At 36.4% G+C, this 14,520-nt stretch overlaps 1 protein-coding gene across 2 annotated transcripts in view; it reads right to left on the minus strand.

Annotated features, from left to right (window-relative positions):
- The window catches only part of unc5da (unc-5 netrin receptor Da), a 222,025-nt gene extending 212,376 nt beyond the window's left edge, over positions 1 to 9,649 (minus strand). The window contains exons 1-2 of one of the 2 annotated variants that reach the window (XM_089124045.1): positions 9,566 to 9,649; positions 9,101 to 9,484 (exon numbers count right to left, since the gene is read on the minus strand). In XM_089124045.1, coding sequence (XP_088980171.1) covers positions 9,101 to 9,191 — 91 coding nt within the window. In that variant the 5' untranslated portion in view covers positions 9,192 to 9,484; positions 9,566 to 9,649. Of the gene's footprint in view, positions 1 to 9,100 lie in introns of both variants that reach the window. The other variant, XM_039688107.2, reaches the window with a different exon arrangement.
- Positions 9,650 to 14,520: the final 4,871 nt, after the last annotated feature.

The raw sequence follows: 14,520 nt of genomic DNA on the forward strand, positions 1-14,520 counted from the left end.
TTGAATTATTAACTTAAACTTTAATAAGCATTAATCTAACTATGATAAACCATGCAGTGTCATTTTACATTTGATTTACTAAATTAAATTTCTTTTCAGACAGCGCAACACACTTAACTGAAAAGTAGCTAATTTTAGACCTTTCTGAAATTAAAGCACTGTGTATATAGGCTCATTTGTATCTTTGTTTAATTGTATTCTTTGTTTCACCATGTGTTTGTACTTGTTTTTGCTTATATCTCATGTATTTGGGGAAAAAAAAGCCTGCACACTGCTGCATAACAAATACAGTAGATATTTATTCATTTTGTGACTGGCCTAAAAACGTAACCGGTTGTAGGTTGCAATAACACCTAGTGGTGGATGCACAGTTTGAAGACCCAGTCAGTGACGTCACAGTAGCCTATGCAATTAAAAAAAAAAAAAAAATCATGATCACCATGACCAAAATTTTACTTTTTTTTTTACACTGAATCCTGGAAAAAAAAAATATAGACCTACCTACCGACCCTTTTTTTTTTTAAAAATTGCTGTTACTGCAAACCAAAATATTTTTAAGGATGGCCTGGGTAGCATGAATTGTCAGAACACCGGTAATACTCCTAAGCGGTGAGCAGCCGGTAACAAAAAGTAGTCGAAGGAGAACGTCCTCGTCTCAGTTCTCGCGCATGCGCCCATAAGGAAGTAATGGAATAGTGGAATAAAGTCGTTATTTATGTTTTTTTGGCACAAAAAGTAGTCTCGTCGCTTGATAAACTTATAATTGAGCCGCTGTAGGCACATGGAATATTTAAACCTTTTCTTTAATGACTTTATGGGCCGTCAAGAGCCAGTCCCTTAGGCAGTCTATGTAGGACTGATCCAGCTCTCAGATCCAATCAAAAATATCTTTATTTGTGTTCCGAAGATGAACGAAGGTCTTACGGGGTTGGAACAGCATGGGGGTGAGTAATTAATGACTTAATTTTCATTTTTGGGTGAACTAACCCTTTAACAGTGCTTCTGTCTGCCAAGGTCCCTCAGATAAACCAACATCTAACCAAAATAATAAACACTTAACCTGCACCTTACCAGCATAAATCAGCATTTAACCAGCATAAAGCAGCCTCTTATAGTTAAAACCAGCAGCTAACCAATATAAACCGACATAAAAAAAGTGTCTTACCAGCAAGGACATGCATTCTAGTCTACACTAGTCTTGTCAGTCAGGAAGGCCATTTCTAAAGCATTAAAGCAATGGATATACCCCATTCTCAAATGTAAGCGTCAGTACATCTATTGTAGGGGTGGGCGATATGGAAAAAATATCATATCACGATTTTTTTAGGAAAATCACGATCACGATTTTTTATCACGATTCTTTTTCAAGTTGGTTTTAATATTTTTAATTGGTTTTAAGTGGCTGTTCATTACAGCCAAACTAATGTCCTTATGTTAAAAACAAAGCCTTAGGTAACAAAATAAAAAAGAAAGCCACACATTTAGGCCAGTGGCGAAGATAAAAATCTTTGTCATTATTTTCTTTGTTATTAAAAAAATAAGACAAGATAAACATTACACAAATTAATATTCATATTAAATAAATAGTGCTTTATTTTTTCAGATGCAGGTGTATTTAGCAGTTGCAATGAAGTAATTAAATGAACAAATATGAAATTAAAACACTACATAGACTTCACTGAATAAATTGATTCTTATTAAAGTTCTCTTTAAGTTCTCAGTCAGTGAGTGATTTTCTCCTTGTGTTTTTTTTTTTTTTTTATTAACACTAAAGGGATAGTTCCCTCAAAAATGAAAATTGTCTTAATTTACTCTCTCAAGATGTTTTAAACCCGAATAAGTTTCTTTCTTCTGTTGAAAATAAAAGTTATTTTGAATAATGTGGGTAACCGAACAGTTGCTGGTCCCCTTATAGTTTTTTTTATAGGTTCTCTCCTGGAAGTTAATGGGGACCAGCAACTGTTTGGTTACCCACATTAAAAAAAAAAATGTCTTTTGTGTTCATCACAAGAAAGAAATTAATACAGGTTTGGAACAACATTAGAGTGAGTAAATAATGACTTAATAATTTTTTTTTTTTTTTTTTTGTGAACTATCCCTTTAAGGACAAGCGGCAGTAGGCTACTATTTATTCCTGTTGCTTTTAGACCAGCACGCGACGCGTTTAATATAGACGCATATTACACCAGATATTCTCTCAAATGTTTGCTTTCACTTTAGACATAGCCTGTTTATGTAAACATTGTGTGTATTTAACAGTACTAGCTTAATAAGACTCGAGAGAACTTAGTCCAGTATTCAGGCGCTGTTTGACAGACTTCTAGTGCCTGTGAGCGTCGGGGGTTATGCGGTCAGGAAAGCGCACGTTAGAACAGCGGATCAGCGCGTGAATTAAATGTTTAACCGGCAAGGCTTATGCAAATAATGAACTTTTGTGAATTGCGGTGTCCCGTAGGCTACCTATTCCTTAACGTGTGATCATGTGTAGGCTACGTCGCGTTGTACAGTTGAGAGACGGAGGCGCCAGAACTGAACTGATAGAATGCACTGTAACACGATACTACGATATTTCTTCAAAAGCAGATCGTGGAGACATTTTAATCGTCCACGATTAAAAATCGTCATATCGCACACCCCTAATCTATTGTAAAAAAATGCCATTGATATATTCTTTACACAGTATTTTATGAAATGTCATAAGATAGTATCACATTATCACAAGACAATACATACGATTCATGCACAAATTTAAAAAAAAGGGACAAGCTTGTTCAGCTAGTTTTGCTTGCTCATGTTGCCTGCGTCACAGTGATCAATACTGCCCACGGGCCAATCAGAACACTGCTCAATGACAGCGCAGCCAACGCAACCTCCGAGATTAAATTGCATGATATTTTATTACAGACAAGCTCTTACATCTCTGTCAATGTTGCAATTGATTATTAAAACATGAAATATTCATATTTGGGAACAGTATCGATTTACATCAAAGAGACTTGTCGGATCATTTTTCAAATAGAATGACCAATAGCAGACATCTGTCACAGTGAGGGAAGAATGCATTAAACTAGTTTACATTTGTGTGATTGCTGCATAGAGGTTGATGTTATCCATCAAACAGTCATTACAGTGTTTGTGTGAGTGCCTGTTCATTTGTCATTATTGCATTGCCAACTGTAAAAACACAAATCAGTAAAATTTGAAACCGGGTCAGAATGCAGCAGAACACACAAAAACATTTTAAATTACCAGATAATATCTTAAATCATCTTTCCCCTTCTTATTCCTTTAGCACCATCATTTTACACCATAACTGTCTATTGACACTGTACTTATCTATAATCTTTTTCTTCCTGGGAAATTATTATATGGAGGATAGTTCAAAACATTTAGAGTACCTGGAGAGGTATGTGTTCATGCTGAAAAAGATAAATAGAGTTAAGGCAGAGGAAGAGAAAGAAATGCACTCATTCTCAAGATTTCATGGTTAATGGTGCGAGTTATGCCTTTGTGGTGAATCCCAGGGTCAATGGAGGAAGGACAGCAATCTCAAAGTCTCTTCATTCAGTACTCTCTCAAAAGCACTCCGAGGAGACACAAATGAAGATGGAGAAACAGAAAACAAGGCCAATCGGGAAAAGGAACTGTGGTTCCAGGAGTTCTGATGGCTAAAAACAGCATGGCCAAGGTATGTTTTTGAGATGGACACATTTTATGCTTTCATAAGACATTTGCTATTTTGGCCCATCAACCTCCCACAACCCAAAATGGTAATGGTGTCACATTGTTAAGTATACAGGCCAGGGTCCAAAATTACCATTAAGCCATAACATTTTATATATAAAATTGGCTGCTTTTCCTTCAATATTTGTGACAAGCAGCACAATCATTGTTTCACGCGAGATGAGTCAGTCTATTTCTCTGTGAAACTGCAATGGACCTAAAAGCATTAAGATACAGTACATCATTATTTTGTTCCTCATTTCCGTTTTGGTGGCTTAATGTGAGGAATGTTCCACATATGTGTCACCACATGGAGTCCTTAAGGAAAAAAAACCTTTAGGCATCTGAGATAAACATCAGATGGAAAATGTTTAGCTGAAGTAAAAGCTGTTAGAAGAAACAAGATGTTTTCTATATAGTTTCTATGTGTTTGATGTGAATTATTCGCATCAAAATGTCAACACTGGCCAAACTACCATTTTTACAATTTGCTTTGGGGTTATATTTACCTTTACTCCTATTTGCTCTTTGAGAGGGTTTATTTTTGATCCTGTCACTAAAATGATGAAGCTCCAATTGTGCTGACAACAACTTGTTTAAGTACCCACATTTAGATAAACCTGGATTGTCTGACAGTATAGAATGTAGGATAAACATTAACAAAAACAATACATAATGCCACTCCCAAGCTCTCAAATGGAAATTATGCAAGCAAACACAAAAATCTCAAACTCAGCCTCCCCCAGGACCAACCCCTGCGCTCAGGTTATTGAAAATGTATGTGGTTACGAAGATCCTCCCTCCTTTTGACAAATTCATGAGTGTTTGAAAGATTAAATGTGCACTGTAAAATAAATAAATAAATAAATAATGAAAAAGGCCTGTATTTATTTCAAACATAGACCATGGCATGCAGACTTGGGGACAAACAAGGAGAACTAAAATGAGGATTAATATCAGCGTGCCGTTTTTTCGAGATGCCGAGGAGCTGACAAACTTGGACTTGACAGAACTTCACGAGTCACAACTTTACAGCTTTAGACAGGTGAGCAAATGAACATAAAACATTTGCTCAACATGATGAAATGTTAGAATATGGTCAGTATGTTATTCTAATGTTGATTTAGCTTACTGTTAGTTTTGTATAACAAACAAACTAACACGTGGTATAACATTATAACTTTCAACACATTTAAGAGACCGAGAGAAGCAGCGCTGCGTTATCTATCTCACAAGTTTAATTCATCTAATAAACTAACCTGTGTGAGTAATCCAGCACTTGCAGGTAGTTAGGTAAAATTAAATGTCCTTATTCCTTTATATCCGCAAGATGGCGCAGTGGACAAGACACATGCCTTTGGTGTGAGAGACCCAGGTTCGACTTCGAATCGACTGCGAGACACCAATGTGTCCCTGAGCAAGACACTTAAACCCTAGTTGCTCCAGAGGCGTGCGACCTCTGACATGTATATGAATGTTTGCACTCATCCATAAACATTATTAGATCCATCAGCTTGACCGCAAGTCCCATCATTCTGCTCATCACAGTGTCATAAACCTACTCCTTAGTTATTGTTGGAAACTGCCCCCTCTTGTGGTGAACAAAAAATGAACATATCATGCCTCTAAATTAGGATATTTTACAATAATTTGATGGTTTTTGTATGACAGCCATTGCTGACGGTCATTGACACTTTTTATGGGATTTTTTACAGTTAAGGTGTTGATCATATATATATATATATATATATATATATATATATATAAACTAGGGCTGTGCAAAAGTTAATTGCGATTAATCGCATCCAAAATAAAAGTCTGTTTTACATAATATATTTGTGTGTGCTGTATATAATTATTTGTATATATAAATACCTATGCATGCATGCATATATTTAAGAATTATTTGCTCTTAAATTCTGTATATATATATAAATACATAATCTATATTATATAAATATAAATATTTTATATAGGAATAACACATTTTCTTAAACATATACATGCATGTGTGTGTATTTATATATACAAAATAATTATATACAGCACACACAAATATATATGTAAACACAGACTTTTATTTTGGATGCGATTAATCGCAATTAACTTTTGCACAGCCCTAATATAAACAGAAGTCTTTGTTTCAATTATGTAATATTAAGGTATTTCTGCAATATTTTTTTAAGTTTTTATACAGATTTATGCATTCGTTTAACATTCAACAGATTTTTTTTTTAGATTTTTTATCTACAGCAGTTTGACTGTAAAAATACAGTACATGTTTACAGTAAATATCCGTTTTCAAGAAAACTAAATTTTTCCATAAAATAATTGACGATTTGTTTGCTGTAATTTGACAGCAAGTGGTTGGAAACTTTGCTGGCAGAATTTTTACCGTTAATTTACGATTTTCTTTTCTACAGTGTGACCTTTGTTGGGTTTTACCGGCACACGCTTAACATACAGACAATACAGCAAATCACAAACCTCTGAGGGGAATTACACAAACATCTGTTCACATTTATGCATTAACAATGCTCAAGCTTCTTATCCTTGCACTGAAAATCCAGGGAAAGGGAAAACGGCTGGCGTTCCATGTTACACCTATGACAAATGACAAGAGGATTCCATCATCCTAACAAGCATCTTCTGATCCAGCTCCATTCACAGTCCCTGAGGATGAGCAGACCTGGCCCTTTCCATTCGCTCGCTCTCATAAATACTCTCCAACAACCAGATTCATGACAAGCTCTCAGAACATTTCACCGGGGACATCAATGATGCATTCTGGGAAATGTGTGCCTTGCTGTGACAGTACGCGATACTTGTGGACACTGCAATGCATCAACGTTAACAGATATCCTAAGTAATGTTCTATTGCTCATTCTCAGTCATGTACAGTAGCTGATACACAACGTCCACGATATGTCGTACGTTGCCGATTCGAATCTGGGTTCTCCTTCATACGTGCACAGATGTCAAAAAGCATACTGTGAGAGTCTGTATAAAGATACTGCAAGGTAAATTAAACATTGCCTATGTTCAGATGGAACACACTGCCTTTATTCATAACTCATGCCATCAGAGAACCTCTCTGGAGACTTCAAAAGCTACTCGAACTCATTACCATGTGCGCCTCTATCACTGAATGGGGCACAGTTACATCTCTATCTACTGCTGCCCAGGGCAACATTTCTGTTCTGTGTCTCACATCAACTTTATTAAAAAAAAGCTAAAAAAAAATAAATAAATAAAAAACAGTACATTAAAGGAAAATGACACACACTCTGACCACAGGCAATGTGGCAAACGGTGTAATAGTTAGGGTTTGTTTATGGTTTTCAATAACAGCTTCTTTCTGACAGGTACGGAGTATTTCTGAGTGTGAATGTGAAACAATAGATGATGTGAGCGCTTCAGGCGGTGTAAGTGAACATGACAGATGATTGGATATTTTAATGACACGATTTCATTTGCATATTAATGAATTCTCTGAATGAACCAACAAAGCGGTATCTTCGAGAGGAACGGATATATCTTATGCAATACCATCTTAATGCTGGTGAGGAGAACTCATTAATCGTGAATGTTAGGCCGGTTCAAGCTGATTTCCATAGTTTAAAGAAAGGAGGAGGTACAAATCCTGAGGGCTAATTTGCTAATAGACTTTCGAATAGTCTATCATACGGGACGATAAAATCAGGAGGTCAGATGGTTCTCCGCAGCAAACATCAGAGGACTTTAAGATAGGCTACACAATGAGAAAGAACATTCTGTATTCATGAATTTACAGAATTTGATGGAGATTCAAAGGCGTATCTTTAGGATTTAACACTTTAAATGCACCTCATCTTATCACATATCAAACAAACCAGGATATAAATGGATAATGTATGAACTAAACAATCACAGTTTCTGAATAAACCCAGAGTGAAAACTGCAAACGCAATCTCTCAGCGAGCCTATATAAACAAAACAGATCTTAAAAGTGGCCCTTGGGATGCCTTAGGTAATAACAGCACTCCTAACAAGACCATCAACCTCAAATTGTCCAATCCATATCATCAGATTTCTTTTAAATGCATCACTTCAAATTGCAGATGCCACAAATCTTTTTATTCGTAAGGGGAGGGGGGATGACCAAACAGGCAATTAACGAAATGCTAATTGGACACTTGTTTATAAACATCCAATTAATCCATCTTGGTTGAACATCTTAATGATAGTTATTGCACTGCGTCTGGGTGCACTGTCCACCTCTTCACTAAGCATCAATGACTCTTAACATAAGATAATTGCTGCCTTGCTTCTGCTCTCATTTAAAAGAACACGCGCCAATAATCTTGGTGAAAGTATACTGAACGCTAAAATGTTAAATGGTAAAGGGAAAACAAAATAGTAGCTATTGCCAGAAGCTCACCATTACAAAAATACAGTGACAATGTTACTGTACTGGACTGTAAAATAGTAAATATACCAACTTAAAACTGCTTTTAATTACACAAGAGCTAAACTACATGAGAAAAATCTAAAAAGTCTAATAAAAAGTAACACTATATGACACTAATAAAATAAATATGACCTAAACAACATGAAACATCACAAAACTGGCTTATGTAAATAATAATAATAATAATAAACGATGAAAATTAAGAATAAATAACTATTGGAATAAAATACAAAAAAGCGTCCGAAAGTGACTTTTTATTCCAAAACTATAATATTTTACAGTAAAACTTTTAAAGCAGCAGCGTACGCACATAATCTATAGTTGTTAGTAATTTAAGCAATAAAAAATAAATATAAAAAATACACAAATATCCGTTCATTAAAGTGTCATGCGCTTTTCAATCATGAACACGACGGGTGTAGAACCAGCGTGCCTTTCATGCCTGTTGCGCTGCACATCTCGTGGCACGCACGCTTATGCTTACTCCAATAAACAAGCTTCATTCAAACCGAAATGATGAGAAGGTTTCCAGACTGCTGATATCTCATAATTTTTACAGACAGTTACTAAATGCATTGCAAATTAGACGTGCAAATTTCCCTTTGCATCGGCACTCATTTTACAGTAGCTACCTATTCAAGCGTTTGCCACAGTGATAAGACTGAGAGCATTACTTACATGCGTGCCGTTTATGGAGTTTTACATAAATTTGCATCTACTACACATTCTACATTCCAAAGCCCAATTGAAATCGAAACAGTCTTGCCTTGCCTTTGCTTGAAAAAATATAATACACAGTCATTATCACCCATATTTCATATTTAGATACAGATATATGTTCATACGACGGAGCTTCACGAACTCTCTCCAGGACAGGCTTTAAAAGTACATCGTAAGGCTTTTTTGTAGACAATTAAGTTCTCTTACCTCTAGCCATCGCATAGGGCAGCAGGAGAACCAGGACCGCGAGGAAGCCAAAGCAGGAGTATCGTCCCTTCTTCCCACAGCGTCCCATCATCACTGCGCTTCTCTCCAGCGTCCCCAACTAAACCGGGGAGCCGCTCGCAAGTGCCGCTCTCATGCATGTGCCGTGCGTTCCAGTGGCTTCAGTAACAGGTCCCTCCCGTAGCGATAAACCCAGAGTGAATCTCTCTCAGCCGCGCGCAGAGTGAGTGTCTCGCGCATCAGTGAGACTGGAATAATGAAGCCGGTGCGCGCTGGCCAATAGCGGACGGTGATTGAGGGCGGAGGGAGCGCAGCGGCTGTCCTTCACCCTGCTGCTCGAATGCGCTGCGAAGTGACCAGATGTGCCTGAGAAAGAGATGATACATGAGCATACATGTCAGATATCGGGTAAATTCGAGATGAAATATGAACAGCTGGTTGTGTTACACTGATTTCATCACAGATCGTGTCGGGCTACTGGGGGTCACCGAGATGAGACCAACAGCACACCGGAGCAGAGGCGCTGACGTCTCGCGTGCATTATCTGCGTGGAAGGAGGGATATTTACGCAAGAGTGTTGTCATACTTAGGTCTATAAACATGTCATTTATGTTTAGTTATTTACATTTCAGACAATAATATCCCAGTTCGTATGTTGTTTGACTCTCCAACAACAAATTCTTTTTTCTTTTTAGGCTCAGTGTTATGCCCGGTTGCATAAAGTACCTTAAGTGTAATTTTCCCTTAAGTTCACCCTTATGTTTCCCTTAAACCTAAGGGTGTTGCAGGAAAAAAAAACTCTTATCTGTTAAGGGTTTCTTTAAGTGAAACGTCATAAACACTATAGATTTTCCCTTAAATGTTTAAGCATTTAAAAAATGTAAGCATTTAAATGCTTTTTTTTTTTCAGTTAAGTAATCCCTTAAAGAGTGTTAAGTGTTGCATAAAACTCCTTAAAGGTCATTTCCCTAAGTATAATTTAAGGTTTGGAAATCGTAACCTTAAGAGTAACACAGACAAAAATAAAGACTGAATGGCTGAATGTATGTAACCAGTGCCCGGTCGCATACAGAACCTTAAGTTTTTCCCTTAAGAATGATCCTTAAGGAGCGATTTCCCCTTATAATAACTTAAGGGTGTTGCATATAATCTCATAAACGGTTCTCTTATAAGGGAAACACACTTCTGGGGTCCCTAAGCAAAAGTTTGTGAAGGGGCCCTCATCAAAATGAGTTTAATAGTATGTCAAGACTAAATAATAATTTAAAATGTTACACAATACACATACGCACTTTTTTTATACATTTAATTTTACGTTTCACTCACAACACTGAGAGAAACCAACTTCAAGAGATCATTAAAGAGAAACATTTGAGTTGTCTGTACAATAAATAAATTAAAATTAATACTAATAATACATGCCTTGGTGTTAATTACAGAAAGTCTATTAGAGTTTAAGGTCACTTTATATTGCACTGATCATGCACTGTGAATATAATTAACCACAAGCACTTTAATTATATTAATAAAGGTAATTATAAACTGCTTGTAATCACAGATTGTTAGGCTATTTTTATTACTATGTATAGGCTGTAAATTAAAATTCAAGACTGGAGGGACCAATTGTAGAAGTTTAAAAATAAATAACTAAACCCATTAACTGACCATCTAATTGTTTCTCTTCTATGGTGGTTTGCAGCCTTAACTAACAAATTTAGGCTATACTACCATAATATATGCAACATATATATACACACACACACACAACAACTACCAGTGCAACATGGTCACTGAAATTACCCATCTGTGATATCACTTGCTGCGTTCAAGTCATCTCGTATAGATCGTAATTACGAGGTGAACGCACTTGAACGCCACCACGATGTCCTAAATACCAGTGGGGAACTCAGGATTTTGGCTGCGTTCATGTGCTATGGTAATTATGGTAAAAATACCAAAAGCCGACGTGGAAAATGCCCATGAACACCCCCTCATGTGGTATTTTCCACTGGGCAACTCGTAGAATAGTTTGATGGACGAGTTGCCAAGATGAGATAACCTTTGATCTTTTCAAAATGGCGGAGAGCAGCGCAAGAGTCGTGAATGGTAAAAAAATATATTATTTACCTTTTGAGTTTTGATAAATCATTTTCTTGCTGTTGCAGATGCCTTAAGCAATCTAAAATAGTTTTAGCTAAATAACAGGTCAGGATCTCCATCTTTTTTACCATGTCAGTGAGAAACATTCATTCAACGTCTGTTGACCTAATTTTAAATGAATTTCAATGTTTACTCATTGACATTGTAAGCCTTTTTCATTTATAAAGCAAGCTCTCTGCACAAAATATGATATAATTGTAATATACAAATGTATACCTAGTGATAAGAGTTTACATTGGCTTCGTAAGCTAATAAAAACATAAAAAGAAAAACATACCTGATGCACATTCTTTGTTTTTTATTAGCAGAGTTAACAAACATTGCTGTAAAGGCACACCGCCATTTTGCTCCGACGAAACTGACTTGAACGCACTCACCTCACGTCGTAAACACGACTCCCCACCTCCTATGTACGAACTTCCCAGGAGGACTTGAATGCAGCAACTGTAGTCTTATGTGACGGGTGCGTTGCTCACCTCATCTTGATTTTTGTTTATTGCGAAGTTTTATTTAGTATGGTTTGTAACTTTATATAAAATCCTAGCATTATAAATAAACACAGGACAAAGTTACGAGTTAAACAGTTTATTAAAGTTTGAATTTATGGAAGGGTGCACACTACTTAAATTCTCTCTTGTCTCTTTACTGTTTGACTTTACCCGAGTCCTCTGGTCCACGGAGTGAACGACCGCATTCCATGTGACGGCCATTAAAGGAAGAGGCGGCGCTTCATCCTCCACTTTTGAGCTGTTTCAGGGGAAATTGGACTGTACCATCTTGATCCGATGAGGAGGGGGATTCCTTTTTATTGTTTCATCCAGTTTAATTTTATTTTGTTTGTTTGAAGTAGTTTTGTATTGTGAAGTAGTGTATAGTTTTAGTTAAATATCTGTTGTTAATTGGGGAAAGTTTTATTTTGATATTTACCTTTTCCTTTTGTTTGTTAGAGGCTAGGGGGTATATTTATCAGATTGAATATGTGAATGGGAGTCAGATTTTTGCCCAGCCATACACTGTAAAAAAAATCTGTAGAAATTACAGTAGCCTATTACTGGCAGCTGCTTGCCAGTAATTTACTGTAGATTTAAATTATTGTTATTTACTGGCGACAGTTTGTTCAAAGTTAAATGAACATTAAACATTAACAAGTCTTTATCTTTACAGAATAAAACTAAAATAACAGCCTCATGCAAAGCATTCTAGGAACCAAAATCTGAAGAAAAAAAAACAGAAAAAGGTTGATGAAGATTTCTGGTCTGCAAAATGCTTTGGATTAGATTATTTTTTAGTTTTATTCTGTAAAGACAAAGGCTTGTTAATGTTTAATGTTCATTTAACTTTGAACAAACTGTTGCCGGTAAATATACATCAATTTAAATCTACAGTAAGTTACTGGCAAACAGCTGCATAACTACAGCAATTATTTTTCCAGTTACATCATGGTCTGCTGACCTTAGCTGTTTTTGTTTGTTATTTTGTTTACCAGGGGTATTTTATTTATTTTTTAGGCCAGTTTATTTTTTGTTTGTTTCAGTTAACTTCCATCTCAAGTCTTTGATTTTTATGGACTTTATTTTGGAAATTACTTTCATTGGATCTGCCCCTGTATGTAATTATTATTTAGAAGAAATAAATCTTATCTGTTCACAACCTTTCCTGCCTGTTCTTGGCCACGCCATTACATCTTTAAATCAACAATTTACATAAATAAAAAACACTCAAACATCACTAACGTGCAATTTTACGTCAATGTGTAATTACAAATGTCCCAGCCATAAACCCCAATCTCAGAGGATTTTTTTTTTCTCCAGTGATAATTTACTGAGCTCAGATTTGATTTTGATCTGGTCACACTTTCGTCTATAATTATTCGGACCCAAAATATAAAGTTGACATTTAATTATAAGAGTGCAGCTGATCCTCTCTTCTAAATTGGCTAGAAGTCTTTTCCCAATGGAATTCCTGCACTCACTTAGAGACTGGACTCTGATGGCTGTCAAAAATCTCAAATCTTTTACGGCTCGATTTAACCACCACAGGACACAGATTTGAGCACCCATGGTGTCATTTTGTGAGCCAATTCAGAAGATTAACACTGTAATGCCATAATATCACTCTGCGTTCAAAAAGTGCCCATCGCTCTTGTTACCAAGGAATAGATGGTTAGAATCCAGTAATGAGTCTGATTAAACATGACTTGTACAGCAACGAATTAAGGGCATGATATTCATAGTGATGTAGGCTAGAGGGCCACGATGGGACCCTAAATTGATATTACAGTACATTTGGGAGAGACAAAAGACAGAAACACTGCCTATCCGGTCACACACCCACACACATTTCTAGCTTCTCTAACAATAGACCTAAAGCTCTTGTTAATATGTAATTTGTCCAATTGTGGCCTGATTACCCTGTGCGCATGCTTGTGTGTTTGACCTTGCCTGATGGGGTTAAATGTTTAACAGGCTTTGCACATCAGACATGATGATGCTTTAAATATCTCAGAGCTCTATAAAAGTGAAACCATGGCCTCTTTCCCTCAGGACAAAAGACAAAAGTCGCAGTTGTCCTTTTAATAGGCAGTGTCTACAGAGGACTCCATCAGGGGGAATGAGACTGAATATGTGTATGGTCCATTAGCTGTCCTCTAAAAATGAGATCATGAAAAGCAAACATCAAGAGCATGCACTCGCTCTATTATGGGCCATCTAGTGTTCTTGCTGTAGTTTTATGATTTATTTCCAGGGCTTAAATTGGATTGGAATGGCATTCTGGCACATAAAAAAAAGAAATATATACAGTATATATAATAATAACAACAACAACAACAACAACAGCACCAATGGGCCTTTTGTTTTGACAATGGTTCCATTTTGACACTCTTACGTTGCCCAGTACAAAATGGAACCAAATTCATTTGTCTCTGATATATCCAATTATTTCCAATTTTCCAACATATTTTGAACCCTTGCATGCTGCCACTATCTTTTGTTTTAACTCCTCTATTTTTTTTTTTATTCTTGTCATATTCTTTCACTCATTTTCAGCGGAAGCTCACTGTGGCGCACTGCATGGTGTTACAGTAATCAGCATGAGGGAGCACATTTTTTAATGTCTTCAAACAATTGCAAACAATACATCTGGTCTTGTAAGAGACAGAAATCACTTTACAAATGCAGTGCGACCCCAAAGCAGTTTGAAAGTCAGTGACACAGGCATGTCAAAGCTGTTTAGCTCTCCTT

The sequence above is a fragment of the Pimephales promelas genome, chromosome 19, assembly GCF_988280905.1.
Source record: "Pimephales promelas chromosome 19, fPimPro1.hap1.1, whole genome shotgun sequence".
In the NCBI taxonomy this organism is placed as follows: domain Eukaryota; kingdom Metazoa; phylum Chordata; class Actinopteri; order Cypriniformes; family Leuciscidae; genus Pimephales; species Pimephales promelas.